Source organism: Culicoides brevitarsis, chromosome 2 (genome assembly GCF_036172545.1).
Source record: "Culicoides brevitarsis isolate CSIRO-B50_1 chromosome 2, AGI_CSIRO_Cbre_v1, whole genome shotgun sequence".
Classification (NCBI taxonomy): Eukaryota; Metazoa; Arthropoda; class Insecta; order Diptera; family Ceratopogonidae; genus Culicoides; species Culicoides brevitarsis.
Window position 1 is genome coordinate 35,027,420 of NC_087086.1, and position 25,953 is coordinate 35,053,372.

A 25,953-nucleotide genomic window follows, 5' to 3' on the forward strand; every position below is an offset into this window, starting at 1 on the left:
GTTCTTTTTTTTCGAATTCTGATCTTATTATATCACAATGTCATTCGTTCGTGCTCGGTTTTTCGTGTCAAAACAAAAGCGATGAGGTTTTGGAAATGGTATCAGTGTTATTGTTGCCATTGTTTTAAAGCGCATTATCGAATATGGGTTTTGACGGGTTTGGCAATGGTCCATCCGTTACTTCTTATGATCGATAAAAAGAAATTTATTCTTGAAATTTAGTAAGTATCATTATGATATTTAAAATTTTCTTAAAATTGTGTTCTATAGGTAATGTTTCTTTCAAAGATGATGATTTCGACTATTGGTTGAAAGGTCGAAGATATGCTTTTCCTCATAGGAAGACAATTTTAAAGGATGAAGTAATGTTACTATCAAACTGAGTAGGTATCCCGTAGTTAAGCAATCTGGCATATACAGAATTATTTTCAAATGATAAAAATTCGAAGATATATTTAAGGGATAGGTATCCAAGTTGTTGAAAACATAAAGGAATATCCAATTGTTTGATCTTAAGATTTTGATATCAGCATACCTAAAATCCAAACTATGTTGTTCCATTTGTCATAATTTTCTTGCAATCTCAGATTTTATTTTAAAATTTACGAAATTAAGTAAGAATATAGTTCGAATAGTTGAATAGTTCGAAATACTTATGAACTCAAATATATTTTAAAGCGTAACTACTGAAATATTTGTAAATTTGCTGCTCCAGATGAAATCGTATGGATTATTTTTTAGGCCTTTAACTCGTTTATCTATTATTATAGTTTTGACTTTTTTATCGCATCTTCCTTAAATGTTCAACCATATGGATTCGAGTTTGTATTCACATAATTTTACCATGTCGTTCTTACCATGGAGCTTTAAGAATTTAAAGTTTTACTAAAACCATTGCTCTTATTAATTAATGGATATAAGATTAGGTACTTACCAAAGATTCGATTTCCTCAAGAGACATCAATATACGATCAATATATAATGAAAAGCTTCTTAAACTTTCATTATGCCACGTTGATCTCTTTTCTCTGCTCTGAATTATTTATCGATTCAAAACCTCAAATAAATTTGATTTACTTTTATCCAAAATGCGCTCACATAATTTCTTTCAGCTCCTTGCATGGTCGAGTCTTTTCTCACTTATTTTTATTGTGGTTTGATAACTTTATCAGACACTCTTGCCTTCAGACAATCCGTGAATGAGAAAAAAATACAAAATAAAAGTTTAATGCATTATTAAGAATCGTCCGCGCGCATTGTTATCGCTAATAATAAAATAATTTCATTTTGTCGTGATTACATCTATCGCTATGTCGAACGTTATACTTAACAAGCCATCACAAGTATATACACTGCCGAGATAGAGGTGTTAATGCAAAAGACAATGCCCTCAGATATAAAATAACCTTTCCAATGTCATTTTTTGTCAGTCAGTCGTCGTTATTATTATTTGCGAATCTGCTGAGTCGTCGTCGTCGTTGTGTTTTTTTGGAACATTTTTTCGCTTATTTTTTTCTCTCGCTTTATTGTCGTCAGAAGTAAAAACAGCAGGTGCTTTTCAATGGCAGCTGTTGGAGTTAAGCTATGGCTTCTGTATACTGTTGTTATACAACAAAGAGCCATCGCCAGCTGGTATCGCATCGAAAGCAAATAATATCATCAAATTAACCCCTTTTTGCCCTTTTTTCACATCCCTTTTACTTTCACATCCATAAAATATGCGGTAAAATTATAGGAAACAAGAATCAAATCCTTTCATTATAATTTACGTGCGTTCGTTTTTCTCGCTTATGAATTTACAAGCAGCACCGGATATGAAATATTCTCATATATACTTACACTTTTGTTGCGGTTCCCTGGCAAACCTCAATATTTGGCGTAATTTGTTCCATACATGGTAGCGACATCATCATCGTCATGTGAACAACAGCAGCAGCACCCGAACAATATTTACGCTTCATATTTATTTTTATTATCGCCGTTCTACACCCATAGACGAGAGATTCGCGAATCCGAGATAAAAGCGCTTTTTTTATTATGAGATTTTCGTAATTCCAGACAGTGAAATCGTTAAAAATCCACAAATGAAATCTTCCAGAAACGCATAAAAATTGTATCAGAACGATTTTTGTTTGAATAATAAAATAATTTATTTGATATACGGTCATTGCTCCAGCATCCATAAGCACAAGCTTATTATTAATAATAACATTTTTCATCGTCTTTCTTCTCCTCGCCTCGTTTCTCGCTCTCTATCGAAGTAAACAAAATTCTGTTGTCAGTTACTATGATTAAGTATTTTCGTTACAGAACAAGTGACTGTCGATAAATTTCGTATTTTCTGGGCAATGCTTTGTTAATGTCTAATTTTTGAGGGTCTACTTGTTCAAAGATGAAAGATATGACGGGGAAAATTAATATTAATTCAAATATTATTCAAAAGACAAACGATTGTTGCTCGTGCAGAAGAATTTTGTGAAAAGATAAATATTTTTACAACGGGAAATAATGAGAAAATGTTTGGTTGTTATTTGAAGTTTATCTCGGCTTGTTTCTAAGAAACAACAAGAAAAATCTGCTGAGAATCGATTCAGGGGAATTTGTTTGAATTTTTCTTCGAGGAATTAAATTGAAGGTCAGAAATTTTTTTCCAGATTTTTTTAAAATCTATTCTTGAGGTCTTAAAGTTTCTTCTTGAGGTCTTAAAATTTTTTTTGAGGTCTTAAAATGTTTTTTGAGGTCTTCTAAGTTCTTTCTTGAGGTCTTTAAATTTTCTCTTGAGGTCTGAAAGTTTCTTCTTGAGGTCTTAAAATTTCTTCTTTAGGTTTTCAAGTTTTTACTTGAGGTCTTAAAATTTCTTCTTGAGGTCTTAAAATTTCCTCTTGAGGTCTTGAAGTTTCTTCTTGAGGTCTTCAAATTTCTTCTTGAGGTCTTAAAATTTTTCTTGAGGTCTTAAAGTTTCTTCTTGAGGTCTTAAAATTTTTCTTGAGGTCTTAAAATTTCTTCTTGAAGTTTTAAAATTTCTTCTTGAGGTCTTAAAATTTCTTCTTGAGGTCTTAAAATTTTTTCTTGAGGTCTTAAAATTTCTTCTTGAAGCTTTAAAGTTTCTTCTTGAGGTCTTAAAATTTCTTCTTGAGGTCTCAAATTTTTTCTTGAGGTCTTAAAATTTCTTCTTGAGGTCTTAAAATTTCTTCTTGAGGTCTTAAAATTTCCTCTTAAGGTCTTGAAGTTTCTTCTTGAGGTCTTAAAATTTCTTCTTGAGGTCTTTAAATTTTCTCTTGAGGTCTGAAAGTTTCTTCTTGAGGTCTTAAAATTTCTTCTTGAGGTCTTAAAATTTCTTCTTGAGGGTTTTCCTTTTTTTTTATAAAAATTTCTTTTTGAATGCCAAAATCTTTCTTTTATAAAAAAAACACGCCAACAAAACATAAAAGCGCAAAAAACAAAAATTGAATAATTTTTTCTCCATTATGTCATTATTAAATCCTTGACATGCAATCATCATCATCATCAACCATCTTCCAATATATCACACACGAAAAAAAAACTTATACAACAATAAAGTTTGCAACCTCTTGCCTCAATTCAATTTCAACAACGAACGTCGTGTGCAACAACAACAGTGGCAACACACAAAAAAAGTAAGTATAAATATTGAAAGTAGAACACAGTAAATTTTTGCAATAACTATACAGAAAAAAAATTCAGTTAATATTTAATGCTACAACGACTACTTTACTTTTTTTTTTGCAATTTACTGCACTTTTTACTCGCTGCACGTTGCGATGTGGGATTAACTGGGTCACACGAAAAAAATCTCTTCAACTGTCTTTGAGTGCAAACTTTATGTTTCACTTATTCATTTAATTTTATTTCAATTTTCATTTCAAAATCCATGTAAAATTCATTTTGTCGTCGCGCGTTCGTTTTTTCGCAAATAAATTCATTAAATACTATTGAGAAATCAGTAATTCGTACTAAAAACCTAAATAAATTGAATTGTTACTTGCGTCGTTTTTGTGTTTGATTTTCGCAAAAAAAAAATAAAATTACAACGAAAAAATTTTTTTAATGCGATTGTCTTTGTTTTTTTTTTCCTTGCACCGAACGAACAAATGCAACATTTTTTTTTAATAATCACCTAATTCTTATGCAAATTTCAAACATTTTTTCGCAATCGTCTTATTGTTGTTGTTGTAACCGAAAAAATAAATAAAAGCCATGCACGAGCAGAAACACGTTTTATTCAAAAATTTTAAGTTTAAATTGCATCTCATGAGTCTTTCATAAAGCGATATGAACGTGAAATAATTTTTTTTTGGCCTGAATGCGACAACAATGGGACTTACGACGCGTCATGTTACGCTAACAACAACAGCTCTCGATCAAAAAATAAACTGTTGTTCGAAAATTATGTAGTTTTATAAATAAAAGCAGCAGCAGCAGAAAAAAAGAGCGCCAGACATGCTTTACCTGACTGCACAACAAACGGTTTGACCGTGACCCAAATGATTTTATGTAACACAATACTCGAGTACGAACGGAGCTATTTACTACCATCGTACGAACAACCAGTCGGACAACTTTAAAAAAAGAAAAAAAAAATAAGCAATATACACAAAAACTTTTTTTTTTATTTGTATGGTTTTGAGTTTATTTTGAGGTGAGTGTGTAAGAAGGGGTTACGTAGACGAATTGCCTCGTTTTATGGGTTGGTTGTATCATTGCAGTTTTTTCTCTCGTTCGCGGTATTTACCTACATTATGTTGGTTATGGAGTTGAATGCGGGTTAGTGTGACAAGTTGTGGAGTAAATGTTACCAATTTTGGGGGTTCATGCAATACTTTAGGGATGAAAGTGATCTGAAAATGACAAAAATGCACTTTTTGATGTCTTTTGGAGACTTTCAGGACATGAAATGAACTTCAAAGCAACTTAAGGGCCCTAAGAAAAATTTTCAAGGAACTCTTTAAGGATGCATTTAATGCAAAAAAGCCCAAAATTATAAATTTTTCGACCTCAGGTGAGCATATTTTAGATTACTTCAGAGCTTAAATTTTTTCAATTAATTTTTTTTCAATTTTTTTCAGATACTTAATGAACTTTCAAGAGACATATTTTAGTTTAAAAGGACTTTTATGTAAAAAATTGGTAAGTAGTGATTTAAAGTTACTTAAAATTGATATCTTTTGAACTTACTAAAGCCCAAAAATTAAAAGAATTAACTTTAAAACTTTCAAGAATTCTTAAAGAGGTAAAAAAAATTTTTTTTAAATTTTTTATTCATTATTTAATTTTAATTGATTCTCAATAAAATTATTTTTTTAAATATAATTATTTTTAATTAAATTTAATTATTTAACTAATTTAATTTAATTTAATTTAATAAATATAAAAAAATATATAAATTAATTTTGAACATTAATTATCTTCTCGGTAGGTAAAATTAGCAAATTTTTATTATTTAGAAAAAAAATTGTTTTTCATAAAAAAAAAATTTTAATTTCATTAAAATAATTCATTCTCAAAATTTTTTTTTTAAAAATTTTGAAATTTCGTTAAAAAAACGAATTTTCAAAAGCAAAAAAACGGATTATCTTTTTCCATAAGAATTTACATTTTAATTAAAAAATTTTAAAATTTAAAAAAAATATATATAAATTAATAAAGTTAAAATTAGCAAATTTTTATCAAAAAAATCATAAAAATTTTAATTTCAAATTTTGTTTTTTTGTATTTTCAGTTGAAATTATTCTCTAGCTCAAAGTCTTTTTGTATTTTCAGTGAGATCGGGTATGTCAAAGAGGTACTTAAATATACCCAAATGCACTAAAAAATGTCTAAAATCTCAAAAGCTCGTTCCAGAATTTTAAATTTAGGTTTTTTCGACTACTTTAGGCCTAACTAACACAAAACCATCAAAAAATCTCATGCCATTTATTTTTCGATGAAATGCTGATAGGTATCGATTGATGTGATTCATGAAGCTTTATAAACAATTTGAATGCTAAATATGGATTTTTTTAAAGAAAATACTGAAAATGAGTTAAATGAGCTAAAAACTCTTCACGAGACATGAAAATCATCTTTCAACGTATATTCAAGAAACCTTCATAACCCACAAACCATTTCAAAATTACTTCAAAAAACCACTAACCAACCCTTTTCACACTTATCACACCAATCCATCATCCAATGTAAGCATTATTATCTAACAGACGCATCATCATCATCATCTCACAACGCAACATTATTCAGACCATTTATTTGACAATTAAACACGATTACATGTTACTTTATTATTATTAAATAAAACACAAAATTCACCCAAAAAAAATCTTCGAAACGAAAATCTCGGCAAGCAACATAACTTGTGCATTGCCGCAATCGTACAACATCTGTGTAACAATCCCACATTCAACGCACTTGAACGACACCGCGTGTACCTACACGGAGCATTATGTGAACGAGAAATTAAGTAATTTATATTATGTGATTATTATTTTATTTTTGTGCGGTATATGGCGCTTATTACGAACGCGAGACACGAGGCTTCATTCAGTTAATCATAAAAATATTACCAAGAAAAAGGGAGAGAATTTCTTTTATTGTCAGAAATGATTGTCTTGGAGACAGAAAAAAAGTTGCGGCGAAAAGAAATGGAAAAAATAACGTGCATAATATTGCTCTAACTTATTGAGTAATTTTTCTCGTAAGTCGTCGAGAGTTGCAATATTGCACGATTAATCAATTCTATGCAAGTTATTTATTTCTATCTGTTATATATTTTTGCCATAATTTTTTTTCTTTCATTTCAGGTAACAGTCGCCACTGTTAGTTATGCATTTGACTATTTAGAAAGGGAGTTACGAAATTACGTGGCATGTAGGAGTTGACAGACCTTTAATAACTGTAGGTTATATGCAGATTGTTAAAGTGATGTTATGCGGTAAGGAATTAGTCATTTTTAGAAAAGATTTTATTTAAAGATTTTTTTCAGGGCTTTTAAGTTTTAAACCCAAATTGATGAGCTGTTTTGATTAAAAAGAATTGAGAACAAAAAATTTTCTTTTGTGAAAACTGAAAGAATTCAATAGGATCAATTCTTCGGTACCCTGTGGGCGAAAAAGGGGTGAAATTAACCCTTTAGGAGGTCAAATTAACCCCTTAAGAGATAAATTGACCTCTAAAGCGGTCAAATTTACCTCTTAAGGGGTTAATTTATCTCTTAAAGGGTTAATTTGACCTCTTAAGGGGTTAATTTCACCCCTTTTTTCGCCCATAGGTTAGTTTCAAAAATCAACATTCTACTTTACTCTACGGGCAAAGGATATGTTCTGATGTTTCTTCTGCTTCAAAGGAAAATATGCATTCAGCTGATCTTCTTTATTCCATCTTTTTGTTAAGCCTTCGATAAGCTCGAAAGGAAAGCAGCTTTCACTCTGATTTGTTTGACATTCATATTAAGTAACTCTTTAGTTCTTTTTGGAGATTTGCATGGTACAAATGTTTCTTCTGCTTTAAAGCAATTCTTAAGCATTCAGAGATGATCCTCATTTTGATCTCAAAATCATTTTGTTAAGAGATCCTTCAATGATCTTCAAAGAGGTTAAAGGGAAAGCAGGAATCACTCTGATTTGTTTGACATTCATATTAAGTAACTCTTTAGTTCTTCTTGGAGATTTGCATGGTACAAATGAATTCACATGATTTGACAGATTTCTTCCTTCAAAAAGAAATAAAAATGCCTTGAAAGTAGTAAACAGTTGATGAAACTCATAAAATGGGGCATCTTTATAAAGTAAGATATGCCTTACGAATTAAAAAGGGATGATACTATCCCCTTAAGGGTCATTTTATTTTGGACAAGGATTTAATCGAAGCCCTTAACTAAGTCTTAAGGATCACTTTAAGTTCTTAAGAGGTCAATTTAGCCCTAAGGAATCAATTTAGAGGTCAACTTGATCCCTCAAGGTCATATTTTAAGGGCTAAGTTGACCTCTTAAGAACTTAAAGTGATCCCTTAAGGGCTTCGATAAACTCCTTGTCCAAAAAATGTCCCTTAAAGGATTCTATCATCCCTTTTTCAATCCGTAAGGTACCGTTAGTTTCAAATTCTGTCAAGTCATCATCATTATATGAACATGTCAGGTCACGTTTGATTCGAATCGACATACATTTGATCGTAAATCTCCAACATTTTCTGAAACAAAAAGCTATTTGACTTCTCATTAAATGTCTCTTTCCACATAAAAGGATCATAAATACCAAAATTTTAATACCCCAAACTATCAATAGCTCTTAAAACTGTTCATTACCGATACCAAGTCCAACAAATCACGTTTTTCCATCAACTATCAAATTTTCCATCATGAAACCACTAAAATGCCCCCCGAAAATTGTCAATGTCAATTACAAAGTAGATATCCGATACGAATTTTCTCTAATTCCGTAATCAATTCCTCAAAAGTAAATTGAATCGTTGTCGTCGTCGTAAACATTGTCGTCGCTCTTGCTATTATATAACGCCCGTTCGTTCGGCATGGAGAGAAAAAGCTAACGATGATTTTTGTTACTCAATCCACAAAGTAGCGTTGTTAATTCTGTTTCGAGAACATTTGCTGCTTATGTAAAAAATATCCGTTCAACGTGATAAATCGCGCAATGGCAACGTGATTGACTTCCCCAAATCAAAGTTGAGAAAAAAAACTAACGAATTTTTTAAATTCAATTCCCTTTTTGAATTTTAAATTCGATGCGAAACTAAAATTTAAAAAAAAAAAAATTTTTATGCGAATATTATAAAATAATTAGGACGGGGTTTAATTTTAATTATTTTTCGGCATTTTTGTATCGGATGATCTTCGTTGTTTAGCAAAATGTACTAAATTTTTTTTTGTTTTGTAGTTAATAACAAAGCAAGGCAATTGTTATGTAAACATTTATTCTCGCAATATTTTGTTACACAACGACGACATTTATACATATATACGAGTCAGTATATTTATTTGTGAATTGCACGTTACGTTTTGTATGAGTTTTTAAGTATAAGTTCAGCATACGGTTCGGCGCGGTGTAATAATATTTTTGCATCATGTTGTAATTTTATTATTTTTATTTCATTTTTTTTAAGGTTTATTTTTGTCGATGCAAATAATGTTGAATGATGAATGCACGACATTTAAACTTTTGTACTTGTAATTGTCATAAAAATAAATTAAAAAGTATTTTTTTTTCTTCTCAAAACAATTGAATAACTTGACGCGAGTCGAGACAGCTTGTTATGGGACAAGAACAATTCTTAACTGTGTCGAGTCGTAATGGCAACCTACGCACGATGATGCGTTTGGATTAAGTTATAAATGTTTTAGAGATGATGAATTCTTCTGTGTCATGTCTATCAAAATTAATGGTTTTGTGAAAAAATTTGACAAATTTTTTTCATTAACATGTATGTTAAAAAATTTATAGTTTTTTTTTAATTGAAAAAAAGTAAATTTATTTTAAATTAAATTTAAAAAATCTAATTAAAAAAAATATTTTAAAATTTTTATTTTATTCTTAAATTAATTAATCAATTATTTTTTTTTTCATTAATTTTTTTTTAAATTTTTTTATTAATTATTTTTTTAAAATTTTTTTATTATTTATTTTCAAATTTTTATATTTATTATTTTATTTAAATTTTTTATTAATTTTTTTAAATTTTTATTTAAATAAACATTAAAATGAAATAATTTTTAATTCAATTTTTTCAAAATAAAAATAAAATATTTAAATAAATAATTTAATTTGAAATATTAAAATTAATAAAATAAAATTCTCAAAATTTTAATATTTTTTTTTAATTTAAGATATTATTAAAATTATAAATTTAATAAAAATAATAAATTTTAGTTTAAAAAAATTATATCTTACTTTTAAACAATTTTTTTTTTTGAAAATTTTTTGAAAAATTACAAATATTATTGATGATTTTTTTTAAATTTGTAATTTAGAAAAAAAATAAATTTAAGATATTTTATTTAAAAAATTATTTAATTTTAAAACTTTTTTTTAAACTTTAAAAAAAAATTAAATTAAAATAATAATTTAAAATTAAATAATTAAAATTAATAAAATTATTTAAAATTAAATAATTTAATTTATTAAATTTTAATTTATTTTTTTTATTAATAAAATTAAATTATTTTAATTTAGTGAATTAAATTTTTTTTGCAATTATTAAAATTAATAAACTTCATTAATTTGAATAAATTTATTATTTTAATTTTTTCCCCATTTTTTTTTTTAATTTTAATAAAATAATAATGTTCAATTTTCTCACAAAACCTCATAATGACACATTTAAGAATTAAGACATCTTCATGAATATGAAACGGACACGATTATAATTATTCATCTGAAATGACTTGGAGACAATAAAACAATTTCATTCATCATTGCGAGCAAACGTCGTCGACTCAACCAACGATTATTTATCAAAATAAGGGAGTCTTGCGCCATTTAACGTGCCTTCAATAATTAATTGCCCGATGACGACATCATCTGCTTCTCTCTCACATTTGAGCTTAGAGATTATTACTCATATCGCTGCGTTAATAAATAATAAAATAATAAATAAAGCCGTTATATAAAAAAAGAGGCGAAAACTATGCCATTTGACTGCATAACGAGCAACCTCGATAACCGAAACCGCAGTGTAATGAGAAATGGAACAGCAACGCAGGCAGGAGAGTAGCTTAAAAGCATAATGCAATTCATTTTGTTGTTTCATATAAATTACATGCCGCCATAGAGCTACATGCGAGGTACGCACAAAACGTGCCGGCGCGACAATTAAAGCAGTAAACTAAACATTTATTAGGAAATATGTGCGGTGATTTATGAAACTGCAAACGATGGAGACGCCTGGTTGTTTATTTTGGCGCGCAAATTACTCGCGCCCTTATTGACTCTTACATAACGATATTTATTACGACGACGACGATTGTTTACAATGTTACAACGACGATAGAACATTCTCTTACAAATAATTTCTCAAGATTGAAAAATTACCGTTTTTCTTCGAAATTATGTAAGAACGTAAGATTTGCACGCAAAAATTAGACAATTGTTCAGAGCACAAAAGTAAAGTAAACTCCAGTCGCATGGAAAGATACAATGTTTCATAATCAGCTTTTAGTCGTACTCCACACAGCGCTCGGTCACCGCGTATAAAAATGTGTGTACTTTATTTTAATTTTATTTCGTATTTTATAAGTACATGATATCTCGGCGCTTATTTGCTTTGTATATGTGTGGCATGCGTTATTTGATTTGTTCTTACATAATTTTACTTATAGATTATTATTACTCGTAGGTTAGGTACGGGAGTTAGTTTATTTTTTTCATTGCCTCACACAATTGTTAGATCACAGTTCTCGTAATCTGGATATGTTGGAAACAGTTGTTCGCTGTGGATCAATTTGTCATAATTCCATGCAAAATTATTACATGTTTCTTTTTTCGTTGTGGGCGTCGAAACATGTTTTTGTGAATTATGATAATTTGGGATGAAATCATCATCAACATTAGCAGAGAGATGCTGCTTACCCGAATTTTCTTCCGAAAATGTGTCGTCTGTCTATTAAAAAAGTGTCAGAGTTAATTTATTTTTGATGAGAATTAAATTTTACATTTTACTGTGAGGAAAATTTATTGTTACGAAGTAGAATTTAAGTACAAATTTTCCCTTTAGATGAATTTAAAAGCAATTTTTTGAATTACAATTTTTCATTTTTCCTTATTTTCTTTAAAGTTTTCTAAAAGAAATTCAAAATTTAATAATAATTTCATTTTCAATTCATTCCATAATACGAATTTTTGTTTCATTTTCAATTTTAAAAAAAAATTATTTAAAGTTGTTTTTTACATTTCAAGTTACTTTAAAATAGCCATTTTCCTGATGTTCCATTTTCAAAGGTTCAAAAACACTTTTCAATTGTTCAATTGTTATATCTTTGTTCCATTTTCCATTCATTTCACAATACGAATTTTTGTCTCATTTTCAAGAAATTTCAAAAGATTTAACAATATTTCATTTTAAGTTGCTAATAATGGATTTTTAGATGTTCAAAGTCAAAGAAAACACAATTGTATAAGGCTTTTATTTACGTTTAAACATTTCGAACAGTTCCATTTTCCATCAGTTTTAGTTTCAAATTATTTTTTTCAACTCATTTATCATTTAGCTTATGTTTCAACAAATTTTTGCTAAATATTTCTACTAAAATCTCAAATTTCGTTATTTTAACTTTTAATTTAACTTCATTCAACTTAACTCAGCTCAACTTTATGACGTTTCATTTTCAATTCGTTCCATATCTCAAATTCTTATAATTCACAAATTTTATATTTTCGAATTTTTCTTGAAGTTTATTTAAATAAAAAAAAATAATTTTAATTAAAAATTAATAAATTTTTCCAAATAGTTTCATTTTCAACTTATTTCAAAAATGCTTTAAATAAAAAATAAAATTTTATTGAACAAAGAAAAGAAGTAAAAAATTTATTAAGCTGAAAAAGATAAAAATTTTCACACCTTTTAACTTTTTTTTTTTTGTTGTTAAAATTTCGAAATAGACTCACCCATTAAATAAACCTCAATGAAATGTAATACCTTTCAGCTACATTAAATTGTAATCGATCCCTTTGCATTACAAATACTTCGAACTGACAAAATTCTGTCTCTCACAGAAGGTCATAACCTTCAAATTCTAAAATGCGATAACAATCTGAAACACGATAATGCCATTTCTCTTCCGAAAAACAACAAAATTTCCATTCCGTTAAGCATTCTCATGTCAAACACACACACAATCTCACATGACATGTCATGCAAAAGCCATCAACACAATTTTGTGACCTCTATCTGTTCCATACCTTCTTTTCGAGAATCATCAAGCCAATTTAAATTTTCGCAATTTGAAACTTTGATCACAAAAAGTCATCGCGTAACTTTTGTTACAAAGTGATTACATCCAAAGCGACTGCACCAAGTACTGCTACACAAAGACAATAAAATAGCACAACGCAACAATATAAACGACTTATGAATATTCATGTAACAATTTACAATTCTCGCACGTGGATTATTGCTCACGTTTACGTATTTATTACAAGAGAGAAGCAAAAAAAAATAAATTTGTTATTGTCTGACAATGACTTAGAACGCAACACACACGGGGCTATGCAGCAGCACAAAAAAAATCGTTACACAACTTCGTCGTTATTTTTATCATCATCAGCCAATTTGTGTGCATGAACGAAGATGTACATATCGGGTGTCGATTGAAACAATATTTTCCAGTTCATAATCAGTTCACAGGCGGAAATTGATGGGGAAATTAAAATTCATTGGACGACCTACCGCCGCATGTTTACCTCATTTTGTTCAAACAACAACAAAAAAAGTTATTGGTGAGTTATTAAAAGTTTTCTGTGGTCAAAAGACCAACTTTTCTTTATACGGCTTTACCGCATTTCGTAGAAAAAATGCGGTTATGAAATGGAGACGACTTGTCATTTAAAAAAATAATTAATTAATTAATTTCTAAATTAATTATAATTAATTAATTAATTGAGAAATAAATTAATTTAATTTTTTTTAAATTCATTGAAGATTTTAATTTATTTTAATTTAATCTAAAAAAAAAAGTTAAATAATTAAAGTGAATTAAATTAAAAAATTAAATTGAAATTTAATTAATTAATTTAATTTAATTAATTTATTTAATTTAATTAATTTATTTAATTTAATAAAATTTAATTTAAATTAAAAAATTTAAAAAATTAATAATAAACAAGAAATAATTTCAATTTAATTTAAAAAAAAATTATTTTAAATTTTTAGAATTTTTTTAAGCACCTTTCTGAGCAAAAATTTAAAAAAATTTTAAAAATATTTTTTTTTAATTTTTTAAAAATTTTTTTTTTGCAATTTTTAAACGAGAAAGAAGAAAAAAGGTCTTAAGATTAAAAATTTATTTTTAAATTGAAATTGTTAGGTAACCTAAAGTATTTTTTAAAACAAAAAAATAGTTTTAAGTTCATTCCATGAAAGAATTGAAACAAATTATTACTTTATGAACAATTCTCGGACAAACATTTGCTCGCTCGTCACACGGCAGATTGTTAATAGAATTAATATTATCGTCGAAACGTGATACAATTAGCACGCATTACGGGTGGTTGCGTCCCGTCGCCATGCGAGGCGCACTAATGAACAAAGTATGTGACAATGACAACGCATTCGACACGACACAAGGCCACATCACAGAGGCAGCCCACAAAATCGGCAAAAATTTACCCTCTCAACGCGCGTCGTTTGTCTAAATAAACAGAAAATCAAACAAAGAGAATTGAACAAACATGGGGAAATATTTCGTCATTGTTTGCTTTGAATTTCATCCTCATTTCGATGCATTTTGAGTGCATGCCAAAAACAATATTTTCACTTCATCTCCGATTCTTCGTCTTCTTCGTGCTCGAAAATTTATCTCTTCGGTACTTATTAAATGCACAGCACAAAATTTTAAGTATCACTTTATAAGCTCATTTGGAATGTTTCGAACGTCTGTTGCCAAGAGGCACAAAAAATAAATAAATAAACTAATGCTCGTTCTGGGAAGCAAAATTTAATCTGCCTCCCTCTTATTTTATTATTATCCATCTCTCAGTTGTCACTGCAGCTGGAAAATTGAATAAATCATGATGCATATTCATTTAGTTTGATTGATGGCTCGTCATCAAAAGAAATGAATGGGAGTCTTTTGACCTGGATTTCTATCCGATTTAAAGGAAACCAATGCTTTAATGGACCTACATCTAAAAGTATCACAAGACTTAAACAATCATTGGGAATTAAAATGGATTCAGGGGATTTTGGTGAGTTTTTATTATTTATATGGGTTGATGTCAACTTGTCAAGGTTGCGTATTAGTTTTGTCAGAAGAACGTAGAAAGACGATTTGTTTAAATATAAATCAACTTTCAAATCCACTTGCAGGAGTTTGATTTTTTTTTCTTCTTCAATTCGACTCACGTTCAATTTTTTTGTGTCGATTCTTCACACTTCAGATACGATAGGATTTTTATAAAAAAATATTTTAAGAATTTTTATGAAAAATTTGAATTTTGACAGTTTTGAAGTCTGTCTGAGGCTCTTAAGAAATTTAGCGGTTATAAATTTATTAAAAAAATTTTAAGAAAAAAATTTCAAATATTTCAGAGGAATTTTTGGAAACTTCTCAAAACAGCAAAGGTAAGTATGAAAATTATTGGAGTAAAATAATAAATATTATTATTTTTTTTCAGATTCCTGTTGAAGTATTCTTAAAATTAAAGCAAGACCTACCCAGATGACCATAGATGAGATATTGATGACTTAATAAGGATAAGCTCGAATAATGATTTGGAGTGCCTTTACTAGCTGAAGACTTCTATTAATTCCTGTTTTAACCAAGTCACTTATTTATAATTTACTACTGCAATGATCTTGTCAAATCCATGCTGCCATTGATAAGCTTGATTGAATACAAAACCAGAAACTATATGAACGAACTGATCTGATGAAGGAAAAAAATGAATAAGGACAAAATGGATAAGGAAAAGATAAAAATCATTGAAGAGAAAATGAAATACACTCGGAAGACTCTTAAAGAGAAAAGTAATCCTTTAATAAGTTACAAGCAAAAAACAAATCTGCAAGAAGAATTTCGTTAGATTGAAGTATTCTGATAATTACTTAACAAGTAGTTCGTAAACTACTCCAAACATTATCATTAGTTAGTCGTATTTGGTCAGATTCATACCCAAATGTATATCAGATTGGACAAACTTAATACAAAATGTCACAGAAAATGAAATTTCGATTAACTTTTGCTCTGTTTTTACCACAGTTATAACCAAAAATATTCTCCTCAAGGAATAGTTAACATAACTTTGACAGAAATATTTTGTTTTGTGGTTTCTTGATATCTGACTTTCCTAAAAATTTTTTACTTCAGTTTTCATTAGAAAACGAATTTTAATAGAGAATGAACCAAAATGCGCTTTAGTCAAACCTCACATAGAAACTTTAAATTAATTCTGATTTGCCTTATTTTTCATCTTTTTATCGACAAGACAACGACAAGATGTTTCAATAAAACACAAAAAAAATCAGTTTCAAGTTGACAGAGGACGAACAACGAGACACGACGAACATAAATTAATTTCAATCTGGAAGAAATTTGCGACAAAACGGTGACACAGAACAAAGTAGCACACTTCGTACAAAAAGGGAACGGAGATCAAATTTAAATTAACGCTATAATTTTCTCTCTAATTCAATTAAATTTCATCATTGGGGCGACGCGAATCAACTCTAACAAACCATCATCCGTCTCCACGTTGACACACAAAGAAAGACTTGACACGAAAAATCACCCGAAATCAGGTCAAAAAACATTTTCCTGTCGTATTTACTTCGAACATCTGTCGACAAACGATACGACGGCGGGCGGCGCGTGAAAAGTGTGTGTCCCATTTTTTTTGTTTTTGTTCTATTTTTTGCACACACATGTTTTGTCATATTCTAATCAATCATCCGGCGACAAAAAAAAATTGTCTGTCAAGGGGGATGACTAGCGGGCGGGCATTAGCGACAAACACGTGGAAGGTCATTTTTTTTTAATTTTTTATGAAGGATGAGGGATTTTCTTTTGCCATGACGCAATTGTCATAACGAACTGTCACAAAAATTTGTCTCCTCAATGACGAACGTAAATGATGATGCGTTTTTTTGATCACGTAGTCCCCTGTCGTGTTCACATATTAATCATCGCCAGATAAATAAATAAATGCACACTTAATGAATGACTCAATTTTCTTCTACGACCTTTTCTTCTGTACGGAACTACTCATTCTAACAAGTTGTGCGAGAGAAAATGGGAGAGCAAGTCACTCATTTTCTGTACATTCGAAAGGAAAAACACGAGAACGCGTGTCTCGGTAGTATAGCAGCGGGAATTGTATGACGCAACAGATTTTCCACATTCACCAAATTTTTTTTGAGGAACTAAACTAATTTTTTTTTTCCTTAACAAAGTCAATTGTCTTAATAATGAGAAATTTCCCAACTGGACCGTTTCTGCGTGGGAATGTAACACATGGAAAAATAAATTTCTTATCTTTCTATCGAAATAAATTACTCTTCAGGGGGAAAAAAACATCAGAAATCAATTTCTGACAATCTAAATTGTTTTTCAACAATTTTTTATGGCGCATTATGTAACAGAAAATGAGACAATATAATTAGGAGCGTGTCTCATTAAAATTTCACTTTATTACACATTTTTCATTTTACGAATTTTATTGTTCTTGCGAACGATGCGATGAGGACGGGTTATTAGTAACGTCAAACTATTTATAGAGACGATTGTTATTAATGGATTTCCTTGCAAGTAACCGAGTAGCAAATTTCTTCATTTGTTTTTGTCGAAATAAAATTTTTCATCCATAAAACGACTTTTTTATGACCGATAAATTTTATGTGTGGCAGATTCATCAAGTAATATGCCGCCATCAAAAAAAAGAGTCTTCGATTTCAGATTTACGATGCGACGTTATATAACGGGTCCGTTTGAGAAAAAAAAAACATGAAGAACACATGGCATTTGGTGTCAACGTGATTCTTACTTAACACTTTTTTTTTGTTCCAACCATTAATTTTTTTTTTAATTCTGTAATAGTTACGAGGTTTCGTTGGAATAAAAAATTATATAAACAGTTCCAGAGAAAATTCTACACGTGTAAAAATTGGACATAAAAAAAAAATCTGGAGTGTCACACGAACGAATGACAGGGGCTTATGTAATAATAGAGATGATCGTCATTAAAGGAGGAGATGATGGAAATTTATTTTTAGTACTTTCTGGAGACGTTTACGGAATATTTAAATAATTTTTTTTTATATTATTTCTTTTAAAAAAAGGTTCAAAATTGATTTTCAGAATGTTGCGTCAGCCGTTTTTTCTTCGATTTTATTCGATGTTCTAAATTCGTTCAAAGTGAAGTATTTCATGATTTGCTTCTAATATTGAGTCATTTTTTTCGAATTTACAAAAAAAAATTGTAAAGTATTAAAATGATTCGGGATTTTCAATAGCAGTCAAAGGAATTTTATCCTTGTCATGTTCCTTTATCAGTTTTTTTTGTTTGCATATCGAGCGTTTTATGTTTAAAAAAGAAATAAATCTTATGAGATGAAGGTGTTTGTATTAAACTTTTTATCGATTTCGATATAAAAAGTTTTTTTTTTCTATGGAAGAAGATTTCCCTGAAGTGCTTAAATTTGGTTAAAAAATGTAAAAAAAATATCACAAAATATACGTTCGTTTTTTAGAAAATTTTTGAATAAATTTTGTAAAAGAATCAAACAAAATAAAATTTTAAATAAATAAATTTTTCTATGAAATAATTTCTTTCATCAAAAATTCAAAAAATTTAAACTAAAATTTAATTTTAATTTTTTCTTTAATTTTTTAATTTAAATTCTTTAATTTTTTTTGGGCGAAACAATTAATTAATTTTTTTAATTTCATTTAATTTATATTTTTAAAGAAAAGTTATTTTTTTTATTTAAAAAATTATGAAATTTAATAAAAATTTTTAAGAGTCCAAAAAAAAATAGAAAATGAACAAAAATGCGATTTTAAGTCGATTAAGTTTGCAAAGAATATCTTAATTATGACTTAATTTTGAAATTTAATTTAAAAAAAATTTCAAACTTGGAGGTATGAAATTTAAATTTTGGGTATTTTTTTGAACAAAAATATTTTTTTAATTTTAATTTTTTTTTAATTTTAAAATCAGTTTTTTCTAAATTATTTTTCTAATAAAAAATAATACTTTGTGAGCTTATATTAATTAATTATTTATTTAAATTAATTAAAATAATTATTTTAATAATTAACTAATGGTTATTTGAATTAATTTAAATAAATAATTTTTAATTAATTATAAAAATAAAAAAAAAATTATAAAAATAATTAAAAAAAAAATTGAAAAATTTCTAAAATTGCTAAATGTAATAAATTACATTTTAAATAAATTTAATTTTTATTTAATTATTTTTTTATATTTTTAATTTTCTTTTTTTTATAAAAATCAAATTTTCATAAAAAATTTAATACCTTGAATAAATTTAACAAAAATTTAACGTACAAAATTTCAACAAACAACAAAATTTCTTACAAAAAAAACCTTTTCAACATTTTACTTCCTTAAGAGCTTCAGGCAAGAACATCATAAATTTCTATGCAACTTAAATGCACAGGAACAGGAAATTGATATTAAAATTACGACTTACCTTGCTCAACTCAAAGGGCAGGTACGTCACGGATATTCATTATTACACGATTTTGCAACAAAAATAAAACATGAAACGAGTCCTTTGCAAATAAAACCTTCTCAAGCACCATAAAAATATTTGCTTTTCATCAACACATTTGCACAAAGAATTTTTTTCCCTTTTTAATTCTTTGTTTAGACAACGAGGACTAATTAATGCAAGATAAATTGACGTTTTTATTCCAAGTGTTCTCGGAATGTTTGGCACACTTCTGAACAAGATTTATGAAGACACGTGTGGCACAAAATATTGAATGAAAAATCACCATTTGGACCTTCAAGTGTTCTTCTGCTGTCGCTTTTCACGCATTTTCATCAAAATATTTTTTTTTCGAGCATTATGTAAGAAAAAAATAAACATGTGAGTGAAATCAAAACATTTTTTTCGATTTAATTTAGAAGAAAAAATTTTTTTTTTGTAGTAAAATTGAGTGTGAGAGAGACGATCCCCCCGTCTGACAAATCACCTCATGCTTCCAATGTCACGTCGTCGTCGTCGTCGTTCCTCTTATGTAACGCCACTACTTTTTTTTATGTCAATATTTCATCAAATATGTGAAACACATCACATCGTGTCACACATAAATTAAATCAACACACGAGAGAATAAAAGAAAATCGCGATAAATTTATTTATTTTTTGTGGCGGCTTTGTTCTCGTGGCGGCATTTTAGTGAAAAACTACAAAACACGCGAGTTTATGTAACAAAAGGAGGAAATATTTCTCGAAAACAATAGAATTATAAAAAAAACGAGAAATTGTGTCAATTCTTTTGGGGGATTTTCCGCGCTTGAGAAATTTCTTATCGTATGTATGACCTTCACGCGTGTCTCTTGATTAAAAATTGATGAAAATTGCTCTCAGATGATTTTAAAAAAATTTTTTTTAACGTGGTTTGATGATTTTACGCCTCATCTCTCCGATAATTGTCACAAATCGCGCAAGAATTCAAGGAATTTGACGTTGAAAAGTTAACAAGATGAAAATTATAACAATTAAACGCAAGTTTTCTCTTACAAAACACAATGTCACGTCTTTTTAAATGTTTCATGCCAAAAGTTGTATTTACAAATCGAATTCAATTAAAAAAATTTTCTTCTTGTCGGTTTTTTCTTAAAATGTCGAGCGATGTAATTTTATTGATTGCTTTGATTTCTTCTTTTTTTATTTTTTTTTATTTTTACCGAAATTTAATTTAAAATAAACTCGTAAGAAAAGTCGTAAAGGAAGGTTAATAAAACAAAAACTTTTTTTTCTCTGCGATGAGGAAAAAATGCAAAGAAAACGACGAGAAATTGATGCTCCCATGACGGTCATGTATTTTTCCGCATTTCATACAAGTCGTTATTTTTCGTGCGTTTATTTCTTGTCCTTCGTTGTAAAAAAATATTGTTTCGTGACTTGAAATTGCTTAAAAGGATTCAAGGAAAATTTACAAGGTTAAAATGTTTTAATTTCATAAAAAAATATTTTTTTTTAAATTTTTTTTTTCTAAAATTTTTGAAATTTTTTAAGATTTTGAGCTTTTTTGAAAAAATATACGCTAGATGGCGCTTTCAAAAAAATAATTTTGAAGCCATTTCAAATATTTGATAAATTTTTTGACATAAAATTTTATTTTTCCGAATTTGCAAATTTTTTTCAGTATTTTAGAGTTATTTCAAATTTTAATTTTGACGTTAGATGGCGCTTTTAAAATTAATTTTAAAGCTTTTTTTAATATTCGATAAAATTTTCGATATGAAATTTGAAATTTTTTAGTTTAAAATTTTTTTGTAGTATTTTCGAATTTATTTAAATTTCGATCAATTAATTAATTAATTAAAATTAATTTAATTAAATTCAAAATTATTTTTTAATTAAATTGTTTTTTTTTTATTTAATTTAATTTTGATTAATTTTTTTTTCACATATTTCAATTGCGAAAATTAGAAATTAAAAAATATCAAAAATTAAAGTAAAAATATTTTTAGTTAATTAAAGCTACAAAAAGTAAAAAAATATAATTTTTAACCACGTGACCATTGAGAAACCTTATTTTATATTCTAAGATTGAATCCCAATGCAAATTTCATAATTTTCATCTTTTCACATTTAATCCCAGTTAACATTTCAAAAATAGCCCAATGCACATTTTAAAATTTTATCCCAGTGCAAATTTTGAAAAATTTAAACCACGTGACCTATTAATACTTTTTTTTCTTACAAATGCGATTAAAAATTCCTTTTTAAAGAAATTTCTTAAGTTCAAAAGTTGCGAAACTGAAATTTTCCACAATTTTCAACCTGTAATGAAAACGTTACCCTCGGAGCTCGGAAAATTTATACATCTGCTATTCAAGCATAACAAATTTTTCCATGTATTTTCCTTCCTCTCTTATTATTTTTGTTGTTTCCATTTCTCTTACCTGCGTCTCGTTCCAACTATTCACGCTTTTCATCGGCTTTTCACGAAAACTCTTCACGTTTCAGTGAATAAATAAATTTCTAAAGGTTTTCCTTCCATGAATCGGACGATCGTTCACAGTTCAATGACCCGAAGGATTTTTTTTTTATTTTTTGTTCTAATTGTGAAATTCTCTATCAATCATCTTTTCAACGTCGCTGTGCGGTTAGAAGACACTCACCTATAAAACTATTCGTTTACCGCTCCTCTAGTTTGACGTGGATGACATACATTCTCCAGTAAATTAGTAGCGCGATACTTGATTGCCAAACGTTTGCTCATCGTTCGTCGTCGTCGAGTATGGAAGTTATGTAATGATGAATATTTATTGAGAATTTTATTTTTATATCGAGTTACGTAACGGATTATCGTCGCTTACTTAATTTTTTTGCGAGTAATTAAAGAAATTCTTTTTTTTTTCTTCCCCGAAAAAAATTCGTCAAACAACAAAAGCATCAAGTTTCACAGGGAAAAATTGATAAAACCCGAGCATGACGTAACAACGAAATTCTAAATAGCGTTCTCATCATCATCATCGAACAGCATGTACGAACATGTGAGTCGTCGTTTCTCGTTTTTCGTCATTCTTGTGTACAAACAAACAATTTATGAATGACAGAGCTCGTTGATTTTGTCGTAAAAATTTTTGTTTGATTTTTTTTTCTCTGACAAAAATCAATCAAAGACAATGTTGCGTCTCGAGATGCTTGGCAGACATGAGACAACATGTTCTTCACTAAATACGCTGCGTGCTTGCTTTCTTCTTCGGTAAATTGTTTGAGTGGGTGCCGCGCAAATTTTATTGTAACATTCAGAGCATAAAAAACCGGCAGAAAAAATTGAGAGAAAAATGAGCGGAAGAGAGGAGAGAGGAAAAAGTCACTCGTGAGGAGTAAGGAAATGTGAAAAAGGTTAAATTTGACGTTTGGAGGATTTCCCAAAGCAAAAAATTAATTTTGTTATTGAGAAAAGTTGCTTTTGTTGATTCAATTTAGGTTTTTGACTTGGAGGTGTATGAAAATGAGAAATTTTGAAATAAATGTAGAAAATTCGTTATTGCTAATTATTGAAATTTTAGTTAATGAATGGATTTGAAAACAAATAGTCGTTTCATTATTAAAAATTAATTAAATAATAAAAAAAATAAATAATTAAATATAAATTAATAAGTAAAAATTAAAAATAATGATAAAAAACTAAATAAAATCTTACAGGCAAGAATCTTTTTTATTTTAATATTTTTTAGTTATTTGTTTGAGAAAAAAAATTAATTAAAAACATTTGAGACAATTTTAATATTTTTCGTAATTTAAATTGAATGTTCATAATTTTTGAATTTTTTTTTTCAAATAATTTTAAGTAATTTAAATTGAATTTTTATAATTTTTGATTTTTTTTTTAAATTAATTAAATAAAATGTACTAAATACCTACAAAGATTTAATTGAATAAAATAAAATAATTAAAAAAATAAATAAATAAATATTTTTAATTAAATTTTGATACGAAAATTTAATTTTTAGCGAAAATTAACATTTTAAATTTTTAATTTATTTACTAATTTAGTTTAAAACAATAATTTTGAATAATTTGCAATTTGCAATTTGAAAAAATTTAAATAAGAATTTTGATGTAAAATATTTTCTTTTGTTTATTTTTATGAAAAATTTATATAATTTTATATTTTTACAGGTCATATTGACAAAAGAGGAAAAATTTTGAACATCTTATAAGGTAATTATTAATAATTCTGCAAATTAAAATTTTACAAAAAAATTATAAAGTTTTAAAAGTCAGAATTTCGAAGTTATGTATATTAACTTTCAATATTTAAAAAAATTTTTTTAATTTTTTTAAAACTAATTTCTTATTTTTTTTAAATTTAATTAATTAATTAATTTTTTTTTCTAAAAAAGATGTAAGATAATAAAATTTGTATTCCTGTTATCAAAATAATTTGAAAGGATACTGACCTTTAATAAAGTTCTCAAAATCCTAAAAAATAAACGTAAAAATAAAAATTATGGGAATATTATTAAATTCTTTCATTGAATTGAATTTTGTTTAAAAACAAAAAAAAATTACAAGAAATTTGCCTTTTAAAAAAAAATAACTTCAGAGCTCAAAATAATAAAGAAAAGTCAATACTTTAGGTTTTTATATTTTTTATTCAATAAATTTATCAATAACGTTTATTTCTTTTATGTATTTTTCTTCAATAATTTTTCAATATCATCACAAAATATTACACAATTACATGCTTCAAGTTCTTCTTGTAAGTAAGTTCTTGAATAATTCTCTTTAATTTTTATTTTTTTTTATTTTATTTTATATTTTATTTTTTATAATTATTCAACGATGCATGCGTAGCGACTTCTCAAAGTCTTATATTTTTTTATATTATTTTTTCATTGTTTTTACAATAAATTACTTCCTTTTCTTCCATTTTTTTTCCTACAGACAGCTGACAATATTTTTTTTTTATTTTCTACAAATAACTTTTCATCATAGCATTTTTTTTAAGCAACTGCTATTTTTTTATTTTTTTTTTTTTAATTTAATTTTTTTCGTTTTTTTTGTAACTGAAGCTTTTAACTAAAAAAATAAAAAAATATTTTTAATCGATGCGATGTTAGCTTTATTTTAGACTTTTTGATAGCTTTTTTTTTTGTTTTGTTTGTGGTTACATCCTTACAAGTTATGCGTTCCTTTTTTATATTTTTTTTTCAAGTTAGGCACTTATATCTAATGAAATTTAAATTTATAAGAAAATTGCAACAAAATCTAACGTATAAATTGTAGAATATTGATGCATTTTGATAAGATAACGAAAAAAGGGTAAAAAACTGATGGATAAAAAAAAATTTAATTCAGTTTGATTTCGGCTTTTATCGAGTGTCAACTTAAAAAAAATGAAGTGTTTGCTAATTTTTTTAGGGATAATTGCAGGAGTGGCTTGTAATGGTCTGTCAACTACTCGTCCGGGACCTCCTCCGCCTTCGGATATCGATTTGACAACTCTTGCCACGGGAACTGGCTCTTATTTCGAATATGCGGTCCGAAATGTGATCAATAATCAATTTTACTTCCCTTTTATCCCAAATGACGCGTCAATTTCGGAAAATGAACAAATGGTCTATTATTATCATTTGCAAATGATGCACATTGATCTCGTGAGTTTTAAAAAATTTTAAAAATTTTTCAAAAAATTATTAAAAAAATTTTTTTTTTTTTAGATGTGGATTCAAAACTGGCAACGAGCTCATCCAAATGAAATGCCCTCACTTTTTGACTTGCCATCGCGTAAAGTTCAGTATTTTTACAATTATGACGTTCCGTATGTTTTTGCCGACGGAAGACAACGCACTTTACAGAGCCATCGTCTCGTTTGTGAAGAGTGCAATCGTCAATTTCATTGCAACGTGCACAATTTGCACAATCATCGTCCTCACATGAAAGTTCCCGAAGGTTTTCCGGGAGAAAATTCGTTGCCGCAAATGGTTTCGACGAACGATGCTCCGAGCACGAGTCAAATGGGACAACAAAGTTTCGTGTGTGAGGCGCCTCCGGTGAGATATCAACTGCCGCGAACGACAACGGAAGCAGCGAGTACCGTCGATTTGGAAAGTGAGCTAAGACGCTTCCATTATGATCTTGGCGACGAGTTGAAAAAACGATTATTTGGAAAAGTTGAGAGGAAAAATAAAAAAGTAGCTGATGCAGCTTGAATATTTTTTTTAAAGATTTAATTTAAAAAAATAAAAAATAAGAGAAATTTTTATAAAATTTAATTTTTTAAAATTAATTTTTCTTGTAAAAATAACAAGAAATTATGACTTAAATATGTTTTTTTTATCGTAAAAATGGGCGTTACTTTTTTAAAATCATCCAATCACAAAAAATGGCGATAATTTCTTATCTTTCACAAATACAAGTGAAAAATAATGATTCACGCTCAAATTTTATTTAAATTCACGTCATTATTCGTTCGTTAAGGAGACTGAACATTACAAAGTGTACGGAAAAATGTCAAAAAAAAAAATTAGCAGTTTAAAATAATAAATTTATAATTAAAAT

The 25,953-nt window shown here is 27.8% G+C and overlaps 1 protein-coding gene and 1 long non-coding RNA gene across 2 annotated transcripts; both read left to right on the top strand.

The window, feature by feature from the left end:
• Positions 1–13,371: 13,371 nt before the first annotated feature.
• LOC134832221 (uncharacterized) lies at positions 13,372–15,479 on the top strand. Its single transcript, XR_010162054.1, has 3 exons — positions 13,372–13,458; positions 15,269–15,301; positions 15,355–15,479. It is a non-coding gene; the product is annotated as an uncharacterized LOC134832221 (long non-coding RNA).
• Positions 15,480–24,730: 9,251 nt separating this feature from the next.
• On the top strand, positions 24,731–25,618 carry LOC134831097 (uncharacterized). Its single transcript, XM_063844744.1, has 2 exons — positions 24,731–25,049; positions 25,113–25,618. Exons 1-2 carry the CDS (start codon positions 24,789–24,791, stop codon positions 25,602–25,604), a joined length of 753 nt encoding a protein of 250 aa, XP_063700814.1. The 5' UTR covers positions 24,731–24,788; the 3' UTR covers positions 25,605–25,618.
• Positions 25,619–25,953: the final 335 nt, after the last annotated feature.

Coding starts and splice junctions, on each gene's coding strand:
- LOC134831097 (XM_063844744.1), top strand. CDS start 24,789: ATGAAGTGTTTGCTAATTTTTTTAGGGATAATTGCAGGAGTGGCTTGT. Junction 25,050..25,112: donor AAATGATGCACATTGATCTC/GTGAGTTTTAAA, acceptor TTTTTTTTTTAG/ATGTGGATTCAAAACTGGCA.